General features: G+C 40.6%; 2 protein-coding genes across 5 annotated transcripts; one reads left to right on the plus strand and one right to left on the minus strand.

Moving 5' to 3' along the window:
* Window positions 1-95: 95 nt before the first annotated feature.
* On the plus strand, window positions 96-5,766 carry LOC127780456 (protein PHOSPHATE STARVATION RESPONSE 2). Of its 2 annotated transcripts, none has more exons than XM_052307361.1 (9): window positions 96-235; window positions 848-1,559; window positions 2,772-2,979; window positions 3,061-3,137; window positions 3,222-3,261; window positions 3,372-3,432; window positions 4,089-4,158; window positions 4,984-5,188; window positions 5,284-5,766. In XM_052307361.1, exons 2-9 carry the CDS (start codon window positions 957-959, stop codon window positions 5,298-5,300), a joined length of 1,281 nt encoding a protein of 426 aa, XP_052163321.1. In that variant the 5' UTR covers window positions 96-235; window positions 848-956; the 3' UTR covers window positions 5,301-5,766. The 2 variants fall into 2 exon arrangements, with proteins under 2 accessions (XP_052163321.1, XP_052163322.1); XM_052307362.1 differs by having other exon boundaries at window positions 150-337.
* Window positions 5,767-20,589: 14,823 nt separating this feature from the next.
* Window positions 20,590-27,779, minus strand: LOC127778878 (KH domain-containing protein HEN4-like). Of its 3 annotated transcripts, none has more exons than XM_052305522.1 (8): window positions 26,987-27,779; window positions 25,486-25,905; window positions 25,033-25,302; window positions 24,567-24,713; window positions 24,426-24,497; window positions 23,322-23,494; window positions 22,284-22,371; window positions 20,590-21,248 (listed from the first exon to the last, which is right to left on the minus strand). In XM_052305522.1, exons 1-8 carry the CDS (start codon window positions 27,650-27,652, stop codon window positions 21,114-21,116), a joined length of 1,971 nt encoding a protein of 656 aa, XP_052161482.1. In that variant the 5' UTR covers window positions 27,653-27,779; the 3' UTR covers window positions 20,590-21,113. The 3 variants fall into 3 exon arrangements, with proteins under 3 accessions (XP_052161482.1, XP_052161483.1, XP_052161481.1); XM_052305523.1 differs by having other exon boundaries at window positions 20,591-21,248; window positions 24,426-24,713; window positions 25,486-25,739; window positions 25,845-25,905; XM_052305521.1 differs by having other exon boundaries at window positions 20,591-21,248; window positions 24,426-24,713.
* Window positions 27,780-27,824: the final 45 nt, after the last annotated feature.

Below are 27,824 nucleotides of genomic sequence, written 5' to 3' on the forward strand. Positions count from 1 at the left end.
TACCCTCCACATGGCCGGCCCGGGCCCACCCCTCCCGGCCCTACCTGTCAGCGGCTCGCGTGGCCCAGGGGCTGGCTCGTGCGGGCGGCGGTCCGCCACGCGAAAGGCCGCCTCCCACCATTTCTCCCCACATCTCATCCCTCTCTCTCTCCTCGCTTCTCTCTCTATCGCAGGCGAAGGCGAAGGCGAAGGATTCGGGCTCAGCTCCTCCGCCTCCGCCGATCTCTCGCCGGAGGTGAGGCCTCCTCCTCCGCCGTCTATCTGTATCTCTGTCTGTAGCTCAGCGTCGGGCCCGGTTCAATCCACAGCTCCCCCGGGGTCATCTGCGCTCGGCTCGGTGAGGAATTGTTGGGATTCGGTCGGGTTCGTTGGTTGGGTTGGGTTGGGGGGGTACTTGACTTCGTTCTGGTTGTATGGTGGAATTGTGCGGCGGGTGTGATTAGCTTGATGAGATTAGGCTGGGGTTTGGTTTGGATTGGTGGAGTCGTGTGAGGAGGGCGTGTTGGGTGAGGGAGGATATGGGTATCTTGGGATCGTGGGATTCGTGGCCCCTCTGATTTGAGGCTGATCAGTTGGTTATGTTACGCATAGAGCTTTTTCATGTTTGGATTTGCGCGAAATTCGGCCTAACCTTTGACGAGAAGAGAGATGATTATAGGCTTCAAAGCCGTGACTAAGGAAGTCGTGTTTTTTTTTTTGTTTAATTGGAGCAATAGGCTGGGGATTGATAATTTTCATATTGACATGAAGATTCTGCTGTACACCACTGAAATTTATGCTTCCATACCCTTTTGTGTGGTCAGAGGTTTCTTTTGTCATGATTGGGTTGAACATTCTTTTGTTGCAGATGTGTCAGCCCTAGGAGAGGAGAAGCTTTCTTTTTTTGGAAAATCGAGTCAACAAAAGGTCTTGCCAATTAACACAGTGAAGGATAATTCTGGCTTGAGTGTTTGTAAATGGAGAGAATAAGCACCAATCAGCTCTACAATTCTGGAATTCCGGTGACTGTGCCATCGCCTCTGCCTGCTATACCAGCTACCCTGGATGAAAACATTCCCAGGATTCCAGATGGGCAGAATGTTCCGCGGGAGAGAGAATTGAGAAGCACACCTATGCCACCTCATCAGAATCAGAGTACTGTTGCTCCTCTTCATGGGCATTTTCAGTCCAGTACCGGGTCTGTTGGGCCTTTGCGTTCGTCCCAGGCGATAAGGTTCTCTTCAGTTTCAAGCAATGAGCAATATACAAATGCCAATCCTTACAATTCTCAACCGCCGAGTAGTGGGAGTTCTTCAACGCTTAATTATGGATCACAATATGGAGGCTTTGAACCTTCCTTGACTGATTTTCCAAGAGATGCTGGGCCGACGTGGTGTCCTGATCCAGTTGATGGCTTGCTTGGATATACAGATGATGTCCCTGCTGGGAACAATTTGACTGAAAACAGTTCTATTGCAGCTGGTGATGAACTTGCCAAGCAAAGTGAATGGTGGAATGATTTTATGAATTATGACTGGAAAGATATTGATAACACAGCTTGTACTGAAACTCAACCACAGGTATGACAGTTTCTGCTATTTTGGTGGGTGAACTTGGGGAGTAATTCTTCATTATCTAAGAACAATTCTACTCTTATTTGGCTAAACTATTTCCTAAATTAACTGTTGTTTCATGCTGTGATGTGTTCTTTGTTAGTGAGTTTGAAATGAAGCATCATCTTGATTATTGACTTTCTAAAATTATCCTTTTGTTTCTGCAACATCCAATTGTCCGTGACATTACCGTGTTTGATGCATATTATGTACGATGTGTTTATCAGATTAGTATATTTCGTTCTTCGTATCTCCAGCTCAAAACTGCCACTTAATAAATTATCTTTAGCATTATGGCAGTCTAGCGACTCCAATAAGATTTACATGTTTGCGTTGACAAATGCAATTATTCTTATATGTGACATGCAAGCAAAACGTCTACACTTTGCTTTGTTTAACAAATGTTTACTATAGATTGGATGTTTTCAATTGGGCATGCTTAGCCATGATGCATTTGACACCTAGATAGTTCAAAAATGCGATTATGCTCAAGATAAAAGGATGCAGTTGCTGCAACCTTGTAGTTTTCCTGGCTCCATATAACCAAGCAAAAAACATGATGACTTTACTGTATGTAGAATTGTGGAGAGTCATCTTGAATGAGCTTGGGCAGGCTTGACTTGGTTTGAACTGCATGTAGGTTTCTGCTCTTATTATGTATAAGTATGAATTATAGGGATTTTCTTGACAGAAGCTCAAATAGGCTCCATGTTTGCTCAAGAGAAGCTCAACAGGTTTAATAACATATCATAACCAAACTTCAGATCAGCTAAAATAGCATAGTGTTGTTTAAACTAAAATTTATACGACCAAGTTGCTTGACGGCTTGGTTGCCAGGGAACTCTCTCTCTCTCTCTTTTTTTTAAACAAAGAAAAGGGTATAATATTGACATACTTGTGAAGTTTTGAACTTAACCAAGAATTTTTTTTTTAAACCTGAGATGATATCTAAATTTCTTTCTGGTTGATATCATCAGGATAAGCTTAGGCTTGTTTGGGTGGGTGCTGCCAGTTTCCAGTTGAGCTTGAATTAAGACTGTGGGATGTGTCACATGTAGTTATCCCTAAGTGCCCTATGCTATTCATTGTTGATGACTACTTCTGCAAATTCTTTAGTTCCTAGTCTTCTAGACGTTTCCAACATGTAATTGAGTGGTGCTCTATTTATCTTCAATATAGGTTGGACCAGCTGCGCAATCATCTGTCGCAGTTCACCAATCAGCTGCCCAACAATCAGTTTCATCTCAATCAGGAGAACCTTCTGCAGTTGCTATACCCTCGCCCTCTGGTGCCTCCAATACCTCCAACTCCAAGACACGAATGAGATGGACTCCTGAACTTCATGAGCGCTTTGTAGATGCTGTCAATCTACTTGGTGGCAGTGAAAGTGTGTATTGCTTTAAGAAATGTTACATCTCCTATGATTGAACTAATTATGCATATTGACATTTATTGTGAATTGTTGCAGAAGCTACTCCCAAGGGTGTGTTAAAGCTAATGAAGGCAGACAATTTGACCATTTATCATGTTAAAAGTCACCTTCAGGTCTGTTAGTTGTCCCTATTGCATGATATTTTTGTGAAAGAAAATTATTCTTATCTTTTCATTTTGAGTTAATTTATTTTGCAGAAATACAGAACAGCTCGATACAGACCAGAATTGTCTGAAGGTCTGCCACGTTCCACTTTTTCTGTGTTTTGCTGCATTCTTTTATTTATTTATTTTGTTGCCATGTATTATTTATTTTATTGCCATGTTCATCAATTTGAGATTTTTCAGGTTCTTCAGAAAAGAAGGCAGCCTCAAAAGAGGACATACCATCAATAGATCTGAAAGGAGGGTAAGTTTGAAATCTTCATGACTTCATTATGCTTCTACCTTGCGATCTCACTGCTGTGTTCTCTTTTATTTGAATAGTCTCATTTGGAATCCTGTATTCAATCATATTATTAGCAAAACTGGTTCAGTGAAAGATTCTCCATTAAAAGGGGCTTTCTTGGTATAACAAAAGGAATAATTTGTTGATCAAATGCTTAAGATATTTTGTTGAGCAGCAAACTGTTTTTTTGTGATAGGACAACAATACTCGTTACAGCACTGTGTTCTATATTGAAGTGGCTTGGAAACAATTCTTTATTACCAATAGATATTCTTATTCAAACTCGTTGACTCTCCTTGGTCTCCTTGGAACTTTCTCCTTTTGCATTTTCTGTTATTTATTTGTATCAAATGCAATTGTGTCTAGTGAACAGAAAGCAGTGATCTTCCACAATAAAAAAAAAATCTATCTGGTCTTTGTCTGGTCTAATGTTAGTCCTTCATTCTTGCTTGTATTTTGCCTACTAATCTGATCGCAAATATGGAATGTCCTGCTGTTTTTAGCCAACTTGTACCGCAAATATGCAATGGCCTGCTGTTTTAGCCAACTTGTTTGGGCATCCTTAACATTAGACCATCTTGTGAGGTCCGAGTGTTCATTCTTGTATTCTGTTGCAGGAACTTTGATCTCACTGAGGCATTGCGTCTCCAGTTAGAACTCCAAAAGAGGCTTCATGAACAGCTTGAGGTATGTAGCATACTAATGAATTGTTTTTCATGCTTTATATTTCTTCTGAAAGGAAGGTGGGGAAGGGCTTTCGTATGAAGTTCAGAATAAAGTAGGCAAGCTTCAAGCTATCATATAGTACTAGTGTGAGCTGACTTGTTTGAGCTCCATGCATATAAAGCAAAGAACGAATTAGCGCTTTATGGAGTTCTTTCTATTGTGAATTATATAACCGACCATTAACATCATATGTGGTAAGCAAATTGATTGGAGTATTAGGTGAAAAAGGATGCCTTAGGAAAAAAAAATCCAAAAGTATTTCAAACCAAGACCAACCGTTAAAATTAGCATATGGATGCAGTTATTATTTTGTTCAGGGTTTAGTTTTTTTTCCGTACATGTAGGTTCTTGCAATAGAGGGCATCACAGCTCATTAGGAAAATATGAACTTAGCTGTTAATTTCTAGTACTTTTTTGCCATATTTGTATTGTTTTCATCTGTTTTTCTTATCCTTTCATATCAACAGTCGGCTAAACCTGTTGTTGAACATTGTCTCTGCTCCTTTTTACTAGACATTCCTAGAAAAACTAGTTTCATGGATTAGCTAGGTCTGCCATAACAGGGGCCAGGGCATTGAAAATCTGCTAAGTCTGCTTTAGATGTTTTTGTCTATGAGATGCGTTAAAAATGAAGTAACCAAATTCCTTACCTAGTTGATTAACATGGATTATGAAGGAAGCTAGACCAACATCAAAGTGAACTTCTCATTTCCCCAAGCTGTTGACTTCAGGGTGTTGAACTTTCTGAAATTAACCCTTTTGGTTCAATGCTTATTTGCTCTGCAGATCCAAAGAAGTTTGCAGCTGAGAATTGAGGAGCAAGGGAAGTGCCTTCAGATGATGCTCGAGCAGCAGTGCATACCTGGGACAGACAAGGCGGTGGATGCTTCAACCTCAGCAGAAGGAACAAAGCCATCTTCTGATCTTCCAGAATCTTCTGCCGTGAAGGATGTTCCAGAAAACAGTCAGAACGGAATAGCCAAACAAACAGGCATGAGAATCCATTAAAGTCATATTCATGCTGCTGATACCAGCTTAATAATGTTGAGATTGAGATAATTGATGATCCTTAAATTTTTGTTTCAGAATCAGGTGACAGATAATGAGGATGTGATGAGGGTCTCTCCAAGATGTGGACCCAAGTGGCCATTGAATGGGCTCGATGGCTATCTGACTGATGTTTGGCAAAGCTAAAATTAAATCGTTTTTGCCTTTTCATGGGGAACAGAACATTGTTGTGAACAGCATATCAAAGCTTGCCCCAGCGCTTGTAGCTAGACTTTAGTTGTACAGTACCCCAAACACGGCAGCGACGATTCCGTGTTAATGGGATGATCTTTAGGTTTCAGAAGGCAGCACAAGCAAATTTGCACTGATGTACTCTTTGTCAGGTGGTTTGACTTCTTGCTTTCTTTGTTGTTAGGGACTGGATAGCATGGATTAGGAATTTGATTATGATGAACTAATTCAAGAAATTGCCATAATCTTTGGTACCTTGTGCGCCTGGAACATGTAAATGGTACCAAACAACAATATGATATGTTTACCTTCATGTTCTATTTGGCTTAATGATTATCTGCGCGGGAAAAAACTCTTAAGTAGATCACGGTTATTTTGTTAACACGACACCAGCGGCTATGACCTGTGATTAATGTTTTGGTAATCAAACCAAATATAGACCAGAAAAATCATCATCGTCGCTTCGAAAACAGAATCAAGAAACCATGAACTTACTCGGTTAAAGAACAAAAAAAACTGCGAACCTATAGTGCAGTAGCTGGATAGAAACACAGAAAAATACAATTGGTAATAACACAAAATGATAATTAAATTTTTAAGTAATACAGTACATACGTAATAATATCAGCTAGCTCTGCCTCTACTCTTCGACATAACGTCAACAGAACATTATTGCCGTATAGCAATTTTTGAAAATAATAAGGATGTAAAGAGGAGCAAGGGAAGTGCCTTCAGATGATGCTCGGTCAGCAGTGCATTCAGGAAAACCATACGGTGAAAACTATATATGCAGTGCAAACTTGAAAACTACCGTTGGATTGAAAAATAAACGTCTGAGATTCGTCCATGTCACCATGAGTAAAAAATTTACTTATGAGTAAACCTATTAGTAAAATTTTTATATTTAATGACGTGAACGAACCTCATATGTCCATTTTTCAATCCAAGATTTGCACTACACATTTTCCCGTGCATACAACAAGGAGGTGGATGCTTGAAGACTTTATGATATTTTAAGGAAGATGGAATTCTTTAAAGAAAAACGAAAGAACTTTCAGTTAAATTTATCTAAATGAAAATATTTGTCTCTTTCTTAATTGGATTTATGTTGTACCAATTCAACAGAAACCTTTTATATTTAGGGTTAATTGGATTCATGCCACTACGAATGTATCATTTTAGATAAATGCTATTATTATTCGTATATTCGTATCCATGCCATTTGAATATGTACAAATTGAAATCATGCCATTGCCATCATGTTTTCTGATAAACTCTGAGCTCCAGTCGATACGCTCACGGCTTTGATTGGTCCGATCTTTCGGTGAGTTGGGATAACTATGATTTCAAAGAAACATTGACAATCCCACTACAACAGTACAAGACGTTGTTGTGTTGCGCCTTAGCGATTGATACACCTCTCCGTGGGTTGTTGAACTAGCTGGTGTAGATCAACCTTGTTCTTGTAAGCAAATCAAAGAAATAGACAAGAATACGATAAAAGCAATCTGAATTGCAAACAGGAATTAAATACAAATGATAAGTTGGGGTTTCGAAAACAAACAGATGGGCGGTCTAGCTGACATGCGCGTTGCAAGCAAATAGTAATGGCTAAACTTTAATCTAAACAAAATCAGAGAAACCCTGAAGGGGTACCTAGCTATTTAAGGAGGTGGGAGAACAACATAGGGGTCACTAGGGTCGTGTTCCACTTAGTTGGGGCGCATCCCACATGGGCCCCACTTGGGCCGGGGTCCCAGATAAAGTTACAAGCCCATAGGCATATTATAGCTAACGCAACATCTTATTTCTGTGATTGTGGCCGACTGAGATGGAATTTGAAGATGAAGCTGGATCTGTTGAAAAGAGGACTCAGAGAGTTTTCCATCAAGTACTCATGGGCAAAAAATGGAGATCGTATGCACATTTGGCGGCCGTTTGAAGTCAACATTGTTGCAGGTCACCGAATTGGATTCCACAGTTTTTGCTGTTTGATCTTTGATGTCTTCTAGTTGAACAATGATGTGAGTAACGGTTATATCAATAGTAGTTATGATCACATCATTTTCTGTTATCATATATACCAAAATAACCCTAGATATGGGACCAACATGTCAGTTCCATTTTCTTCCTTCATCCTCCCCTCCTCTCATCTCTCTCCACCTTGTTGAGCCAAATGCAGCGGATGGCAAGGAGGGCGTTAGCGAGGGAAGCGCTGCTCCCACTAGGGTTTTCAATTTCGAAATTAGATTTTATGCAGGTGGGAGAGGGGGGTGAAATTTCTGAAATTTTGGTAATTTCGGAAATTTCTGGCTGAAATTATTTGAAAATTTGACTTAATTTGAATGAATTTGAATAAAATTTAACCAAATTCACAAAAAAATTGTAAAAAGCTAAAAATTTCGAGCGAGATTTGAGTATGCCGGTGACAGGCGAAATTACCAAAATTTCGGAAATTTCGAACTGAAATTTCAAACCCTGGCTCCCACTCGAGCTCACCAAAGAAGGTGCTTCTGCAGTAGTGCCTCGACGCGGTTGAAGGGGATGGTGACAGTGGAGTTTCTATGGAAGCTTGAGGTAGACAACGACAAGGGTACATAGGGAAGCTGAAGCAGGCCATGACGGCGATCGAGAAGCAAGTCGGAGAAGAAGACGTCGGTGCCAGTTGTGCCGGACTTGGGGCCGGGCCCTGGGACGATGGTGCAAACGCACGGCAGCAGATTCTTGGTGTCCATGAACCCGTTCGACTCGCCTCTTGCTAGCGGAGAAGCTCGCCCTGCAGGTGTTCGGCGCCGTTCGTGCTGCGGAGCTCCATGGTCCGTCCTCTGGAAGATGGCGGTGGTGGTCCTCTCCGAGATGGGGCACGCCTACGCCGGCGCCATGGGCGGGCTTTGGGCGCTCCCCTGTGGCTCCACTGACGACATCGAGCGGCTAGCGAAAAACTGCAGGGATGACACGTTTGCGTTTGCTGCTTTCAATCAGTACTGATCGGATCGATCGAGTTAGCCATTCCCTGTCCTGCCTGCCTTGCCCGCCGGATCGATTGTTGATGAAAGATCGAAGGTGAGAGTGTTAGATTTAATTGGGTAATTGATCCATTTAAATCAATTAAATCAAATAAATTTCAAGGCTCATTATGCTAGGAATTCATGTGTATTCATTCTCTTATGGGATATCAATGGGATGAGGAGTTTTGAGAATTAATCAATTTGATTAGGGAATTGGTAACTTATATCAATTACTCCTAATTGATGGATGGTTGATGGTTGTGTAGTGGAGGATGGTTCATGGCTAGTTGATGACAATTAGTTGCTCTATTCCTCTTCCTATTCCATTGGTAACCTACAGCAATTACTCCTAATTGATGGTTGGTTGATGGTTGTGTAGTGGAGGATGGTTCATGGCTAATTGATGAGAATTAGTTACTCTATTCCTCTTCTTCCTCTTCCTATTCCATGACTCTTACTCTTCATCTTCCATTCCTGATATAAAATGAGAATGGATTTGATCTCCCTAAGGAGAAGATAGACACACTTTCATCCATTTCCAAGGCTGTTGCTACTACAGTAATCCCATCCCGACGAGTGTGTGCACACGCGTTGGGAGAGTAGGCCTCCGAAACCACGCACTGCGGCGACATTTGCACGGACGGGCGGGCGATCAGGTTTTTGGGAAGCGCAAGGCACGACTACTCACTGTTCGTCAATGTCTACTTCGTCTTCACCAACATGTCAAACACTGGAGACAACGGCAACACTGGAGACAAGGAGAAGGAGGCTTCTGTCAACACCAACGGAGGCAATACTGTCTCAAACTCCAGCGGAGGACCATTCCTAGGGTATAACCTTCTTACATTATTTCAATTAGAAGTTTTACTGTTAATGTTCATCGCAATGTCAACATTGCGTTATTATGTGATTGTTGATGCTTATTCTACGTTAAGCATGCTCATGTAGATTACATTCACCACTATCACTAGATCAAATCCCATTGTAAATATCATGTTTATTATCTTGTTATTTTGGATTAAAATACGCCAAATTATGACCAAATTTCCAATAGAGTACTACTCGCCTTCGATCAATTATAACAGGCAATACATGTACATGGCCAATGTGAGAGGCGGCCGTCCGTGTTGCTACCTACTGGCCCATCTCGCCGGCGCTAGATTGGAAGCAGAGGACAAGAGAGAGAGAGAGAGAGCGCGCGCGACAGCATTGGTTATATTAAAACCTGCCCTGAGTTGCTGCTACCACAACGATTTGAGGCTGCGTGCTCGCCTCCCACGCTATCCACGTCGCCTCGCGCGCTTGGAGCAAGAGTAGTAGTATTGGCAAAGAAGATTGGAATTATTGTATCCACCAATCGAAGCTTCCTCTCCCTCTAACAAAGCAACAATGCTTAGGTCTTCACCTCCAGCCAATCAGAATCTGAAGTCAGCGGGGTATTCCAATATAGCTACTTCTAAGGTAATTGCCCGATGGCAAAGTCAGATGAAAGGCAAGGAGTGTAAACCACGTACGAGCGAGCGCAGAAGTTCAGCTGACTTGCACAGAAAGACCTCTATTGTTTAGTAATTTGGCGGGGGACTTTCGTGAGCTGGCTATTTTGCAAAAACACCCTTCATTTTATTCTTAATTTGTTGTAGGTCCCTCATCTTGGGTTCCTTAGTTTTGTATTCTCACGTAAAGGCCCTCCATAACCTACAATATCTTATGCGAAGGAGAGAAAATTCAGAAAATAGAAGTGCGCTCTGAAAAATGAAAAGCAGGGTGTCTTTTTGCAAAAAAGTATCCCTAACTCTCACCTCCCGGAACCCTAGCCGCCACGATTCTCCGCTCTCGCTCTCTCTCCTTTGCCATCACGACGGCCGCCACCTTGCCTCCCCGCCGGCGACGACCTCTCCCACATGCCCTCACCTTCCTTCTTCCATCTCCTTGGCCCTCTCCCAGTACGTCGCTGCCCCGACAGAGAACGCGCCACCTTCAGATCTAGCGGTGGCTAGCAGCATCACTATCCATTCGGAGGCTAGGGTTGGAGATGAGTTGAGGCTTGCAGCAGGACGCGGGTGCGTGGCGGCGGCGCAGCAGCTGGGTGCGAGAGCAAGGGCGAATGGCAGCGTGGATGCAACGCGTGCAGGCGCGGCAGCCCAGCGTAGCGTCGGCGCACCGTGGCATCCTGGTATACTACTGCTATTCCATTCAAGTGGCGGTGCATCTTTCTCCTCCTCCCTACCAGGTGATGCTTTCCTCTTGCGGGGCTGGATTTGGTGTTGGTTCTCTATTCCAGCTGCTCCCATTGGTTGAATTTGGTGCACAAGTCTGACCCTTTAATCTGTTCTGCCCCTTCCGATGTGAATCATTGGCTATCGACAGAGAATTTGTTCGAATTTGGCTCTTTGAGTTCCCAACTAAAAAGGATGATGTTTTTCTTGGCCAGATTAGTGTTTCTCTCCTCTCCTAGCCACGAGGGGAGGAGGGAGAACAGATTGTAAGCAGCAAGTTGAGCAGCAAAGACAACCGATGCAGTGGCGTGGAGTTCGAGTTTGACAGTTCGGTGCCCAATCCAGGGTTGCAGTGCTGGAACAAGGCAGAGTAGTTGCTTTGTCTTTGTTTTTCTTTGTATGTTGCAAATTCGCATCACATCAAAGTACGCATCAGTATGATCTCAGGATTCTATGGATGAGAGTACACATCAATATGCTCTCTGGGGATGAGCCACATGATCTTGGGATCAGATTCATCTGAGCAACACAAGATCTTGGCTAATTGGTGTATATTTTTGATAGCTTTTTTTTTTTGAAGGGAGATTTTTGATAGCTTATTAATACTGAACATCTGGATATATGCCTTATAAGAGCGAGGAAACTTAAGTCTATGGCTTGAGCTAATAAAGATTGTAGGTTTTTAGAGTAGGAACAAGGTTAGCATTTCTGTCATTTTATTATACACGCGTTGTTCTTTTTGGATGTGAGATTGAGTTGTCTGTCTGTCAGTCAATGGACTAAAATAATGTAAACTAGGCATATAACAACCATTTAAATTTATGGATTTATGGTTTGATGCAATTTAGCACATGCTAGGTCCTCTTCTCAAATTAGTAGGAGTTTAGGACAAAGTATAATGGTGCTACCTTACTCATATTATACTGGATTGTCAGAATCAGTTGGGCCATTCATTGGCTCCCCCTCCCCTCCTCTATGCTCACTTTGTCATGCTCTGTAGCGGTGGTGGCGTCATATCAGAGATGGAGCAAGAATTGTTGCCGCACTGAATGCTCCATAATGCAAGAAAACCAGTATAGAGAAGCCAGATACAACCGCATAAAGCAAAGACAAACATAGCTTATTTTGTCGGCTTATAACTATGTTAGTTTTGCAGTTTTTGGTTAGAGCTTTGCTTTTTGTGATAACTCTGTTCTTTTGCAGAGTAGATGAATATAAGCCTGTAGTCTGTGATCTATGTGTACACATAACCTCTTTTTTTAAAAAATTCTCATAATATGGATCCAAATTTCATAAGCTATAAGAATTATTGATAATATTCCTGAAGCTTTTGTTCTGGCTTGCTACTCATTTAATAGAAGTTGTCTTCCATTGCCTGAGTGCTCGACTATAAAGAACCTAAATATTAGTTCTTATCAACCTGTGACATTGTAGTGATTTTGTGCTAGCTGATGAATAGTGGATAGTAGCAATGTAGTTTAATTTCAGGAAGGAAAAGAGTGCATAGGGAAGGAAAACCTTTGTTCAAAATAAATATATATCATTAGATTTCTCAAAACCTTGCTGTTTTGTGTTCTGCTATTCATTCAGCATTTTAGCTAAAGGCCTAATTTTTATAACCAAACTATGATTATGACGTTGCAATTTTCCGTTAGTTTTATTGTTGCATGTACATTGGGTAAGCACTCGCCTTACAATGTGGGGTGCACTCTCCTGCAGTGGATTTGCCTCGCCTGTGCTTGCATGTGCTTCATTCTATGCAGGTAGAACAAGAAGATCCAGCTTCTACACAGGTAGTATATGTGTGCCTACAACTTTGCTGTAATCACCTCAGTGAGTAGTCTGCTGATCCATCTTTTTGTTCAACTGTGGCAATGGCTGCGGGTAAGCCTTTTAGATATTGATTTGTCAAAATAAACCGACACAAGCTTTCAGAGATGTGTGATTTCATATTTTCCATGATAAAAAATAATGTTATTTCCATTGCTTCAAAGATATACTATATGTTGTGTGTTAATTCCCTTTGCTTCAAAGTTTCTTCAGATAAAGCTGCATGAAGATGAAAAGACATTTTATTCAGTACTATCGGTTACTTTACATTTATTTATGCCATGCTTTTTTTATTGGTTCAGGAAGATGTACACAGTACACTGATCTGGTGGAGAAGAACACCACAACCACCTCAGCTAACATGTTCCTTTGTTGCACCTGAAAAGGGATAATTCGCATATATTTCATCTTAAAAAGAAACTGAGCTGAAGAAACTTATGAATCAGATAACATTTTTTCTAGGCCTGAATTTGTCTGCTTTCTTTTGCAGGCACGGCAAAGCAGCGTTCGAGGTGGCTGCTGGCTCCTATGATGTTGCCCATGTCTCCTGCTACAAGTGCAACCGGTGCAACTGCTAATGTTAAGAGATTATTGACTGTAGCAAGCACCAACGTGCCTATCTGGGATGAAGTGATGAATAAATAAAAGAGGCCATCCAGTGTGACGGTTCAATCTCTGTATATTTGGCTGTTGATAATTACTGGTCATCTTGCCAGTGTGCCCTGTGTAATGTTGTTCAGTGAAATATAAGATAATTTGTTTATGAGTTTCCCTCTCATTATCTTTTGTTTTTATCATTCTATGATAGAAAATCGCAGGTTATGTCTATCTCCCATTGCTTCGTTACATCGATTTATCTAATCTCGATAGAACTTGCCTCGGATCATTTGGTTTGTCTGAGAGCTTTTTTTATCGTTGTGCTATCTGCTCATCGATAGGGCGCACAACGTGCGCCGTAATGTCTAGTGATAGAGAAAGGAGAGAACGGATAGAAATAGATGGCGATGATACAAAATTGGATGGTAGTGGTATGATTAAAATTTTACAAAATTTTAGTGGCACGCAACCGATATCGCGAATGGTAATAGCATTTATCTAATATGGTAAATTTGCAATGGTATAGATTCAATTTACCCTTGTATCTATTGTTCTTATTACCATTGTATTTCCAATAACAAATTAAAGTTAGTGAACACCTAATTTGTAGATGGATGTCTTTTTTATCCTCACTCCCTATTAGGTTTATTTGCTACACTTTGCTCAAATGGTAGGGTTGTCTACCTTATTTGTACTCTCATACAAGATTTATTTCAATTAATAAATAAATAAATATTATCATATGCCTTCTTTAATCATAAATGAATGCTTTTTAGTTTGCTATTCAACTGCCTCAAATTAAAAAAAAGTTATTCTGTTAAGATGCATGCTATACACATCATGGTGGAAAATTGATTGCTTCTTAATAAAAACTGCAGTACTATGTGCAGACACCACTCTTTTTCTCTTCTTGATTTGTGTGCTCTCATGGAATTGCCATTGAGATTTGTGTGCTCTCATGGAATTTCCATTGAGAGTGTGAGCAAATTAAACCCGTTGTCACTAAAATTACATGTTATAATTGGATGTAATTTTTATTGGTTTATAGTGTAACTATTTGGGGTGTTAGCCAAATTTACTAAGATTAGGTGATAATTTTCTGTGCAGTTACCATTCAACTCACATTGCAAAACAAATCTTCACTAAAGAAAATGTCAATCTGCTATCTATACCCTCTGAATGTTACCAATCTTAGGTATGTAAGAACTGAATCAACCAAATATGTCTATTGTAAAATCTGATACGCACTCCTAACCTTCCTCGCATCAGAGAATTAATTTTCTTGTCTTTGCTGTTTCATGCCACCAACAAGTTTATATGTTTGCAACCATCCAAAAAGTAAACATATGTAATGCATGTGGAGTGTTGGCAGGTAGCATGCATTTTTATTCTTCAGCTGCGTCAGTTTCGAAATGCATTTAAGCGTGTGAGGTTTAACCACATATGCATCTCAATTCATTATAATCTAACTCAACGAAAATACATATTCTCTTCTTTTTCATTTTTAGTTTTTTTTTTCAAAATTACGAAACTGTTCGATACAGAATTATCTGAAGGTTTGGCTTGTTCCACTTTGACTGTTTTTGCTTCAACTTTTCAAAACATTGTGCCGAGTTCATCAATTTGAGAATCGTCAGGTTCTTCACAAAATTAGAAGGCAGCCTCTTTTTTTTTCCAGAACTAAGGCAGCCTTAAAAGAGGACAAGTTTGAAGTCTATACCCAGGTAAGTTTGAAGTCAACATAATTAAATTTGAAAATATATTATTTATTCAATTTATTTTTAAAAATATTCGGGATATAAATTTTATTGTAGAAATATACCATCAATCTCGCTCTACCGTTGAGCGAAAATGACGCAGAGGTGACGTTGAGAACGGTATTGCGCGGAGAAAGCGCAAGACCCCAACGGACTCGCGCTGCTAGGGCGCGAGACCGCGCGAGACCGCGCGGGAAGGACGAGCGGTCTCGCTCAAGCAGAGAGCGACACCGTCCTAAACTGCATTAGGTTAGTGACTAATGACCTAATTAATTATTTAACTAATAATAATTAGCGATTAATTAATAATTAATTAATCATTAATTATGGTAATTAATCACTAATTAACCATTTTGAAATCCGGTATCGTTGATTGGTTAAGCGAGACCGAACGGTCTCGCTCTTTCCCAGCGCGATACCGCCCATGATGTCACGTCCACGTTACTTTCGCATAATGGTTGTGCGAGATCGACGGTATATTTTTGTAAAAAGTTTTAAATTCCGAATATTTCTAAAAATAAAATGAATGAACAGTATATTTCTAAATTTAATTCGAAGTCAACATGACCTTATTAAGCTTTTACCTCGTAGTGGCGATACTGATGTCACGGCCGGGTAACAAGAAAAACAAATACACTACTGTGTTATCTTTTATTGGAAAATTCATTTGGAATCTTGTATTCAATCATATTGTCAGCAAACTGGTTCACTAAAAGAATCGGACCTCATCTTTTCGCTCATCATTATGCTTATCAGCTAAAAATTAAATTTTTAACTTTAAATTTGGAGGTGATTTTGAGGTTTTTCATCGAAATTTATTTTTCAGCCTTTGTTGCTAGATTACTAAGAACACGTATATAAAAGTTTTATTCATAAATTACTTTTCGTTTTCAAATATACCGTTTCGCTTACTCGCGAATAAGCGAAATGATGTGACAAGTTCATTTTAGAATCAGGTGATAGACAAGGAGGATGTGAATGAGGGTCTCCCCAAAATGCGGATCCTATTGGCCATTGAGTGGGCTCGACGGCGATCTAACTAGTGTTTGGCAAAGCTAAAATTAACTCGTTTTTTCTTTATTTTGAACAGCAAATCAAATTTGTCCTAGCGCATGCAGCTAGACTTTTCTTGTACAGTACCCCAAACACGGCGCGACGATTCCATGTTAATGGGATGATCTTTAGGTTTCAGAACGCAGCACAAGCAAATTTGCACTGATGTACTCTTTGTCAGGGGTTGGACTTCTTGCTTTCTTTGTTGTTAGGAATTCTATAGCGGGTTAGGAATTTTTATTATGATGGACTAATTTAAGGATTTGCCATAAACTTTGGTACGTACCTTGTGCGCCTGGAATATGCCATGGTACCAAACAACAATATTATGAATGATATGTCTATCTTCATTTCTTATTTGGCTTAACGATTCTTAGGAAAAAGTGGTTTTTATCTAATTTGCATATACGTCGGATGAGTTTATCGATATGACATATGTATTGACATATATAATAAAATCTCCACCTAAACCTTTTTTTTACCTAATATTTTTAGCTCTGATGTCGATATAATATTAATATGACATCATGGGAGAATATAAATTGATGACCGGTGATCAATGATACGTAAAATACGATATACTAGCTATTTAAAACTGCTCTTTTAAGCTTTCAATTGCGCAAAACCATCATCCGAAAGTATCTAATGGGGTAATAAAATGGCATTTCAGTGTTTGGGGGGGGGGGGGGTTTAAATCTCCGGTTTTAATGTTTAGGGTACTGTACGGACAGTGGTGAAGCCAGCGCAAAATGGAGGGGGGTGCACCACTATTTTTAGTGGTATACTTGCTTTATTCTTTAAAAAAATCAACTTCTGACTACGAATTTAGATATAGGGATGTCTAGCTTACTGGCTAGAACTTTGTTTTAGGTGTGTTTAGTTCACGCTAAAATTAAAAGTTTGGTTGAAATTGGAACGATGCGAAGGAAAAGTTGGAAGTTTGTGTGTATAGAAAAGTTTTTATGTGATGAAAAAGTTGGAAGTTTCAAGAAAAATTTTAGAACTAAACCAGGGCTTTGTATAGGACGGAGGGTGTATGTTTTTATTATATATACAACATACAACACTATAACAATACCAGCACAGTATTATTTTTTAGCATCGATAGTTTCACATAAGCAAGAAGAGTGATGTAGGAAATAAAATTCTAGCGATGAAAGTGCTTACCAAAACGGAAAACCCAAATGATAATATTGGTTAGTATGTTCAGTGACAAAAAAGATTTGATGAGGTAATTAAGGTATAAAAGCTTGATGAGGTTGGCTGCTGGGCATCACGCATGGCTCCCCTGTGATTTGATCAACACATGCGGTGGCGGCGACATTTGTTATGGCTACGTCTGTGAGCATATACGCTTGTGTTGGCTACTTGCTTGTTGTTTTGCTTGGCTGAATGTTTTGTGAAAGGGTACACACTATTGTTCCGAGGAGGGTGCACTTATGGTGAGTGTGGGCTAATTACAGGTTAAAAGTTTTTCTGAACCAGGTGCCTAGGAACCCTCTCATCAATGTAGCTTCGCCCCTGTGTACGGACTTCAATCTAATATTTAGGGGTGTATATAGAATTTTTCCTAAATATATGTGATGTGTTGGTAGATAGCCCACACAATAGAATGCATTTTCATCCTTCATGTGGGTTAGCTTCGAAATGCATTTCACAATGTTGAGAGCGGACAATGCGTGTGAGAAGTAACCGCATCCCCTCAACTAATTAAACTTCCTGAAAATACCCTCTGTTAGTGATCTTTTGGATGTATTCGTCCAAACTCTGAGCTGGACTCTCTATTATGTAAGTGAAACCAAACTGACCTTCTCAAAGAATAATATCCATGTAAATTTGGGAAAACCCCCTGTATGGCACACAAGACAACTCAATAAACATTGTCAGCAAGGGAAAAGGGCCATGTAAAAAAAGGAGAGCTGATAAATCAAATGATCATGCATGACTACCCCAGGCACAAATCACAATTTTGCGAAAGGGCATGTAGTATAGTGATTGCAGTAACCTTAGTAGTATCTCAAGATCCTGAGTGCAAATCTTCATAAGAGTGAATTTCAGATTAGATTATTTATAGGGCTAAGTTCCCAATTTAAATGACCACACATATCTGGTTGGGTGTATAGACGGGGTAATACTGCAACGGCTAAAGGCCATAATCCGTTGCCAAGATGTAATCTCGATGCAACAGTAAAGAGGAATGTGGCCCACTTGCAGCAGTTGAGGCAGCCGTCATGGCCCCGAGCAGATGGCGACTCGGGGCCGAGCTGAAACGTCCTCAGTCACCTTGCTTGTCTCGACGCAGTTTCCTGGGCCCCCACAAAAGTTTCTGTAGTGGCTGTTGGTGAACTCCTGTTGACATGCAATTACGTCGCCACACATGAAAGCCCGAGATATATTTTTAGCTTCAGTGTAGGTTCAAGCAATTGGGTTTATAGTGCAGGTTCAATCAATTGGGTTTAAGACATACTAGTTAGTTTGATCTTGCAACTAACAAGATAGATGGATTGACCGTATAAGAACCAAGAGCCAATCGGTCAATAGGCTAATGTGATGTAGCAAGGCCAGCTCAACAAGGTTTGATCAATCGGCTATAGGCTCGATGGAGATTCATGTTATCATCGGCTTGAATTAAAAAATGCATAATTATTAGTAATTTATTCTTTATCAAAGACAATCTTGATAGATTGGACCTAACCGAGACAGAATAAGATTGAAGTTGATACAGAGATGTTTAACTAGTGAGTATACAAATTTGAGTATAAGACAATAGAACACTTAGAGAAAGTAACAAGATAACTCATTGAACATTGCATAAAAATATATCGGCTTACTAGAAATAAACTTTTAATAGCAATCTAATAGATCGGATCTAACTGACACAGTATAAGATTGAAGATAATAAGAAAAAACTATTTAGCCGATAGATCCACACAAATGTAAAGGATATAATAAGTGTATCTAAAATAGTAGTACGATTTAGAGAAATACCAACTTAATCAGAATATCGAACCTAACTGAGAAAGTTCTATCTAAGCCGATACGACTCTAAACAACGGTACAATTAAAGATAGAATCAATATATGATATAGGCAACGCTTGCGTCAACCTGAACAGAATATCGGACTTAACCGAAAAAGTTCTAAACATGCCGATACAAGCGAATTTGACGAAACTTACTTCATCGCAGGAGATCGAAACAGATGCAGTCCAACTCGAAACTAAGAACTCGTTGAGAGTAAAAGGTGGCAATGCGCCAAAAGTAATTGTATTGATCTATGGAGATAGTTTACAAAGACCCCGGTTGTACATAGTATACCCTCGGGTTGATACAAGTTATGATCGGACACGAGATATGACTCCTAGCAAGAAAAGGAAAATAATTTAACCTGCCTATTAAGAGATACACTAAATATGAAACTGACTTGTCGTGGTCTTCACGAGTCATCTTTGAATTCAGCTTGATCTCGATTAATTTCCATCTACTTCAATCTTGATTAAGGACTTCTTTCCTTAACTGAATTCACTAAAGAACCGTACCAAATTTTAACGTTAACTACTCCGCAGTACCTCGAGTAGCCGAGGAAGTGGGAACCCTAGTTCTCATTTCTCTGATAGAGGGGATGGCAGTGGGTGGCACGATGGGAGTTGGCGGGTGCCGCCGACCAAATCAGGGGGGAGAGGAGTGACGGGAGGGGATATGAGGGTGAGAGGAGTGATGAGAGGGGAGAGAGGAGGATGGAACAGTGAGACTGGCAATTTGTCCAATTTATATAAATTAGAGCAGTGAATCCCAACCCTTTAATTTAGATGTAACGGTCACTTATCACTACCGATTAATGTGATGAACCGATATTGAAAGTTGAATTGGTAGGGATACTAGCATCACCTCCAGTTCACTTCCAAAAATTACTCTTTTGATATGGCATCCACTTATTATAAAACCAACAGCGATGAGCCGACAATAATATCTGTTTATGTGGTAGTGAGGGGGTGTGCATGGGCACCCTCATGCAGACGGGCGTTTGGGCAGCAGCCAGTGTTCCCATGGCGATGATGGCATGGTGGTAGGCAGACACATAACAGCTCGTCAACTAGGTTGTGTTCAATATAGGACTAGGTTGCTATATTTTAGAATAAAAATAATTACGTCGTAATGCCCATTTTTATATATTTTCTAATAATCTTTTTGTAGTGGCCGATATTTGGATTTCTTGGCCTTTTCTTGGTGTTTGCTAAAATTCAAGTGCTACTGAACATCTACAAGGACTAGGAGGACATAATGGTCTTTTAAGAATTAAGTTAAAGATCGAATTACTATTGACCTAACAGCCATGGCAAAACAAAAGAGCACACTAACAAAATAAAGGTAAAGAAAAGGAAGGAAAGATTTGGATGAGGAAGAGAGTACAATTGCAATGAGTGGCAAAGGAGAATTCTCCCATCATATTTTTTTTGTGTTATCATGGAATTCATGATTCCATGGGATGTCATGAGGTGCCCTGATACCTTGGTGATACCATCACATATCACCATAATTAAATACTCGATGATATAATTATGAAAGATTTCGTGATATCTTTCACTCACCGTTTGCAGGACAAACGCTCGAGCACAAGAGGCTGAATAATTTTCATGCCGCTTAGCGAGGGGTAATTTGATTCTCTAAGCAGGGTAATCGACCCGAACCCCTTAGCCTGCGATGTATCGATGGATTGCTCATTGCTCCAGCCTCCAAATATTACCCTTACTCCGATCTTCCGAAAGATCCAGGCAAAAGGTTGTAATACCCCCGTGTGCTACTACATAACTCACCATCAAGTTACCAACTGTAATACCCCAGCCTGGACGGGCGCGACAAAACTCAACACCGTCAACAAGGGAAAAATGGCATGCAAAAAAATAGGCAGATATCCATCTCAATTAAGGCCTCCCCCAGCAGCAAGAGCACAAAAGGATTAAGTAAAAAGAAAAAGAAACATAAATAAATCACGCGCCTGCTCTGCTGCTACATTCAGCAAACAGAGGAATGCGTCTGCCTCGTGGTGTCCCGTGATGAACCCTAGTCTCGTGGTGTCGTTACTGGACATAGTTACACATAAAATGTTGTCAGTTAACCTCAAGAACATCTCGTGGTGTCAGCAAAATGTTAGCAGATCCATCCCAACAGTGATCTATGTTAGCAGAATCAGGGCTAATGCATGAAGATCTGATGATGATCACTGCCCCTCTTTGACAAGGTCAAGGAACATGGCCAGAGCCGATTGCGCCTCATCTGGCGTTCCAGATATCACGATCATCCCGTCACTCGTCTCTGGAAGCGGGTAGTGGGCAGTAACGTCTGCACCAGACATCTGAGTATTCACAAAATAAAAAATGGTAGATTAGCTCCATAAAGTTCAATACCAATCAGAGTAGAAAATCAGCAATGTAACTTCGAAGGCAATCAATAAATTTTGAACTTACTGGTCCAAAAAGAAAAAAGATTGCCTGGACATATAATGAAAGAGTTGGGATAGAAACACAGAAAAATAGAACTGGCAAAAACACAAAGGATAATTGAAGTAAATACTTTCCTAGTAATATCAGCTAGCTCTGTGTATGGTGTTCGAGGCAGTATCAAAGAGAACAAAAATATTATGCTTATCGCAGCCACACTCTTAGAGTCTATCGTCATCCTCTAGGGGCTTATTCACCCTCTTTGGACAACAGTCTATCGTCATCCTCTAGGGGCTTATTCACCCTCTTTGGACAACAAGCTAGTAACAGGCTTCATGCTTAGATTAATGGTTGCAATTATTCGTGGCATGCTTCCAAAAGTATGATATCTCCAAAAACTTTCTACATCAGCATTGTTTACACCACTTGTTTTAAGCTAGTATTTGTTAGGTTTATAATATACAATATTTAATTGTCATGGTAGAGCGCCTTTCATCCATATCAAACAGGCCCTAATAGTGTAAATTTAATCTCGTGTTTTGCTTATTTAATCTCTTGGGAGGTTCTGTCCCTTGTTTAATCTCAAACTTAATGGCTACGTACATCATATGCATCAATGCATCATAGATGTAGAGGCTGGAAATGTAAATTTCTTCAGATTTTCCAAATCAAGGAACACCTAAAGCTGCACACCATTTAAATGGTCTAGAATGAACTAGGTGTCTTTACTAAACCAGACCAGTACAGCATTTTGAAAACACACATGATCAGCAAGGTCAGTTCTGAGTTCAAAACGTAATGACTTAACCAGTTTCTTTTTCCCAATCCAGGAAGCATTTAATCAATTTTTTTTTAAAAAATAAAACTCAGAAACACCAGCATTTATTTGAAGTAAATTCTCAAAGGCAATCAAAATAAGCATACACGATCACATAATTCTCCGTTAATACCTCTCTAATCATAGTGAAGTCGTTTCCATTATCTCCGCAAACAGCAACCTCATATGTGATCCTAGTTATGGTGGCAGTCTTGATTCCTCTGTGGCCAGAAGCAGAAATCATTGTAATTGTAGTTAGTGCCATTTACAGGTCACTAAAGCATAGCATCAATAAATGCACAAACCATTATGTAAAATAACCAAAGGAATGTGACATATAGGAATGGAAGTTTATACAGCTGATGTTATTTGCCCTTTGTTGATCCCTTCTAGTTATTAACTAAGACATGCATGCTATATTCAAAACATGTACAGTACCAATTGCAAATTCATTACTTCATCAAGAACAAAATCTTATAAAAATATATAGTATTAGGCACATAACTGGTGGAACCACTTGTGTGGCGCATATATAATACATTGAATTGCTAAAGTTCAATCACAACTACAAGGGTGCTAGAGCACAGAAGATTAATCGTGCACAGCAATACTTGTTGCTATTCATTGTTTTCCATTGGACCAAAATAGATATTCTGTTTGAAGTTTGCCATGGGATGTTTCCTGTACAGGACTTGAAGAACAAGACATAATAAAATAGTACAAACTATTAATATAAGACCAAATTTGAATACAACAGTTTGGTGCTGCTCTAAGCATTAATTTCTGGATAAACAGTGAGTTTGCTGATAATCCAGGCCTGCGCTTGAGACTGTAAACACATTACCCATGAAGTAGTACATGCATCCAGCAACCCTAAATGCATTCCTGTGACTGTACATACAACATTCTAAGCAGTAAAGTGCATCCCTCACGTAAATGGCAGGGTGCTAGTAGCGTCTTGGGCTCTAAATAGAAAGATCTATGATACTAAATAGCTGACAATTATGCTAAAATGGAATAAGAACCCAAGACGATATTGGTTTTTGTGATTTGACATACAAGAAAAAAATTGAAGTGCCATAGACAGGATCTGTTATAAAATAATCTTACGCAATGACCACTTCTAAAGGGACAAGGGTAGAAATGGGTTACAAACAAATATGACTATTACCTCAAAAGTTTTTTTTCCTCCAGAGATGTAGCTCCATGATTTGAAACGTCAATTCCATTTTCATTCTGCATCTCAGTATTCAAATTGTTAATTCCAGTGCCATTTCCATTAGCTGGTTTCTCCACCTCATTAATTGGGTTGTTGATCTCAGTGCCACACCCAATGGTAGGTTTCTGCATCCAAATATTTGTTTAGTACTTCCACAGAAAAACCGTGCATCAAAATTTATAATAGGCTGCAAAGTGACAGGAGGATACATAATTGGACAAAAATATTTCATTGTGTCCTATTCAGCAATAAAAGGTACTAGTCACTTTGCAAATATTTGCATGAGTGCTCTATGCGATCTATTTAGCAGTGAGCTCTGAGTGAAACTAAAATTTCCAAACACTCGTCCTCTATAAAAGAATGACTCAAATATATGACAGTTTTATAATGAGCAAAACATTAGCAGAGGATAAGTTTGATTAGCACCTAGGCTAGGACTTGGTTTGCACTTGCAGTAAAAAAATGACAGATATCTTAAATATCCAGTTTTGGCTGAGTTCTTTCCCCAACTTTCCCAACTCACCTCTCTCGTTTTCCGCGCGCACGCTTTTCAAACTGCTAAATGGTGTGTTTTTTTGCAAAACTTTTCTGTACGGTAGTTGCTTTAAAAATCATATTGATCCATTTTCAAAAAAAATAATAGATAATTAATTAATCACGCGCTAATGGATCACTTTGTTTTCCGTGCACAGGAGATTTGTTCCCAACACAGCCAAAAGAACACAGCCAGGGATCTCTTTACTGCAACTTATGTTGCTCACAGTCACAGCAGCAAAAGATAGAAATTATGTAAATTTGATAATATAAGAATTCAACAGAAGTAGAAACACTTCACACAGGCATTCCAGACCACTACAATGATCCTTGCAACTTTACCAAATGCATAATATCAAATTAGTTTTTGATAGGTTAGTAATATGTAACTTTCTTGTACAACATCTGATTTAGTTTTGCTCTTTAAACATTTAGAACATAATATGCATGTATCGTACACAAATCCAGGAAGGAAGAGAAACTTTAGCATGTATAACAAGGAAAAGGTATGTAATACATAACCTGAATTTGTGGGGAGCCCAAACGTCCCAAGTCGAAGGCGCTGATAGAGTTTTGTACTGAGTCAATTTCATTCTGAGAAAGCCTGTGATCAACCCTTGACAAATTGCCAGCTGAATATTGACCAGTTGAAGAGATATTAACCTGGCTGCTTGTAGTTAATTCATCAATAGCCGATGAGGGAACATGACCATTGCCGTAGGTTGTTTTCTCAGAAGAGAAGCAATGATTACGTAGTTTCTCACAAACAAGAGATAAAGCGTCTCTAACATTCATTGGCTCTCCAGTGATCTGTAGAGAAAAGAAAATACCAAACTAAATAAGTATTGAGCTGTCAAAACATAGTAAGAGTGTAAGGATCAGAAATCAACCGATCATGAATTAAGAGAAGTATAAGTGAAAAATTGAAGCGAACTACTGAGTCTATGCCTCTATGCATTGAGTACTCTTTGAACAAAAATTAAGAGGATCAGATGGTTAAGATTAGATGCATCAGGTTAACCCTAAATACTGTCACCGTCTTCTCACATCTCTACTTAGCATGAAAGCAGAAACAAGTACAACAAAACTGTTTTGTATTATAATACATTTATTCCAGAAAAGTGCTTGCCTGCAGAACTAGTTCGTATTGTGAGGCACAAGCTGGAACAGCAGTCTCTTCTAAAATTTTCATTTTTGTTCTTGTTGTGTTATTCATATGCTTGATTAGTGAACCACCTGGACCAACTAAATAACCAAATTGGCCTTTCAGAATTAGAACCCTGGCAGAGCAATGCAATGGATTACTGGGTCTCGAATGCATATTGCTTTCCACCACCTGCATTCTGTCAAATATACGAAGTACCGCATTCTCCACCATGGAGAATTTCTGTCCTGGTTTCTACATGAGTGAAAAGAAACCATAGTTATAATGAATCAAATGCACAACAAAGCTCACAAGAATTAATATAAAATCAAAAGAGTTTCTACATTAAACATCCATCATAAAAGCTGCAAAATTATGCTATGTACATCATGCAATGAAACATGGTGCATAAAAACATTTATGGGGAAATGTTCAAACCTCCAAGGCTGATACTGTTATCGCACGTTCCATGCACCGATGAACAGGTCCACCGACATCAACAGAAGCACCAGAGTTAACTTCAATTGCTTTGATAACCATGCCATTCTTTCCTATCAAACCTCCAGCAAGAGTTACAGGGCAGAGTAGTCTAAATGAAAATTGCATGACACATTCAGTTTGTTCAATTCCTGTAGCACCCTGTGGACAATCAATATGAGGAATGCTGGTGTTTGCACGCTCAGTTGACATATCTGAATACAAAGATCCCATTTCAGGCTCAGGCACTTTTGGAAATGTTTGTGTGAGAATTGGGTTCACTGAATGAGCAGAAGTTGAGCTGCCAAGTGGCCCATCACCTTGAAGACAGCTAGACACAGAAACAAGAGCTCTCCTTACAGTGGTTCCATCTCCTGTTATCTGAAGTTACATCAAGAAGCAATGAATTATAACTGTAGATTAACATAAACAACATAAAATTTTGTCAGTACACAAAGGAGGTAAAAATAACCTATTTTTTAAAATACATAGAACAGGGAAAAGACAGTTAATCCCTAGCAACATTTTTGTTTGTTACTTCTTAACCGTCTCCAGTACGCAGTTCACTCATCAAAAAAATTAGTCGAATGATTTACATGACTTCCATTAACAGCAGTTCAGTAAATATTAATTGGAACATGATAAAATAAAAAAAGGTCCTTATTATTCATTTTGGACTTACTGATAACGCACATCAATAATTTTATACTCTACTTCACCAGTCAGATCACAAATAAGGAATCAGAAGCCACTTAGATAGTCACTGCTGAAGTGGTTCACAGATGAGACCATGCGACATGGATGAGCGTGTTTGTGAAGCATATGGTTTATCAGTTGTGTAGATAACCTATCCACACACAATCCTTTAATAAGTTAATTATTTCATATATTCCATACAGCTGTTGAAACAAAAACAGAAATGGACTCTTGTCAAACTTCACCGTCCTATATCACAATAAATCCAAAGCATACGCATGAAACAAGAACTCAAAAAAGGATTGAGTTCAAGACAGTAAACAGTGCACTAGGGAAATACTCGAACATACTTTTTCACAGATGGGGGATATCACATAAGGAACATGCACATCACATGCCAAGCATTGCTAAGTGTGCCAAGCTCTTGCTTAGAATGCATTCATGAGAGTGCCCTAAACATTACACAAATAAATCATCATGCATGTCTCCACATGATTGTTCAGGCTCCACAGTATGCAGCTGCTCATCCTCCCCTAAAAAAGTGTCATCCTTTTGCGTTTTCACCCTGAAATGGCACCTGTAGAACATGCTGCACTCGCTATCTTCCAAATTCCCCCTAAGCCCTTGACGTAAACAAGCACGCCCACACATTGTTTAATCTCTACTTGCCCAATTGCCGCAGAAACCAACGTAGGTTCAATTTTGCAACAGTGTATGATAACAATCGAAGCAACAGGGGGCATTACGCGCAGTGAGAGTGGTATACCTCGACGACCTCCTCGGGCGGCTGCGCCGCGTACGCCGCCCCGCCCTCACCACCCCACGGCGTGACGCGCACCTCGGCGCCGGACTCGTTGGCGATCGTCCACAGGATCCCCTTCCCGGAGGCCGCCTCGAGGCGCCCGGCCTCGACCAGGACGAGGCACGTCATCCGCTCCGCTCCCCACGCCTCGCCGTTGAGGTGGACGACCCAGCCGCTGTCGAGCAAGGCGACGAGGGCCTCCTGCGCGGGGGAGAGCTCGAGGGGCTCCCCGGAGGACGAGGAGGCCTCGACGCGGCGCGCCGGGGAGGCGGGGCCGAGGACGACGGCGACGCGACCACCACCACCACCACCTCCGCCGTCGCCGTCGCCGTCGGCATCATCGGACGAGGCTCCGACTCCGAGGGTCTCGACGCGGACCTGCAGCGTGGGGAAGAGGCGGCGGAGCGGGGCGATGGCGGCGTAGAGGCGCATGGCGTCGGCATCGGAGAAGGCCTGGGGGAGGAGCAGGCGGAAGACGGCGACCTCGGCAGCATCGGCGTGGCCGGTGGCGGGGCTTGGGTCCGGAGCAGGTGCCGCGACGGCGACGGTCGCGGCGGCCGCGGGTGAGGAGGCCGTCGAGGCTCGGGCGAAGGCTTCGTGCGGCGAGAAGAAGGGTCTCGCTCCGGCCATCTCGCCGGCGGTGGCGGTGGTGGTGGGAGTGGAGGAGCAGTGGGCAGGTGGGTTTTGCTGCTTTCGGTGTGGGGTTTTGTAGGGGTATTTTGGGGATTTTGCAGAGGGTGGGTTGCCGCGGCTTCCGGTCTTGTCTTTATCCGCGGCCTTGGACCTTCGTCTTCATCAGAGT

This window comes from Oryza glaberrima, chromosome 7 (assembly GCF_000147395.1).
Source record: "Oryza glaberrima chromosome 7, OglaRS2, whole genome shotgun sequence".
NCBI classification, from domain to species: domain Eukaryota; kingdom Viridiplantae; phylum Streptophyta; class Magnoliopsida; order Poales; family Poaceae; genus Oryza; species Oryza glaberrima.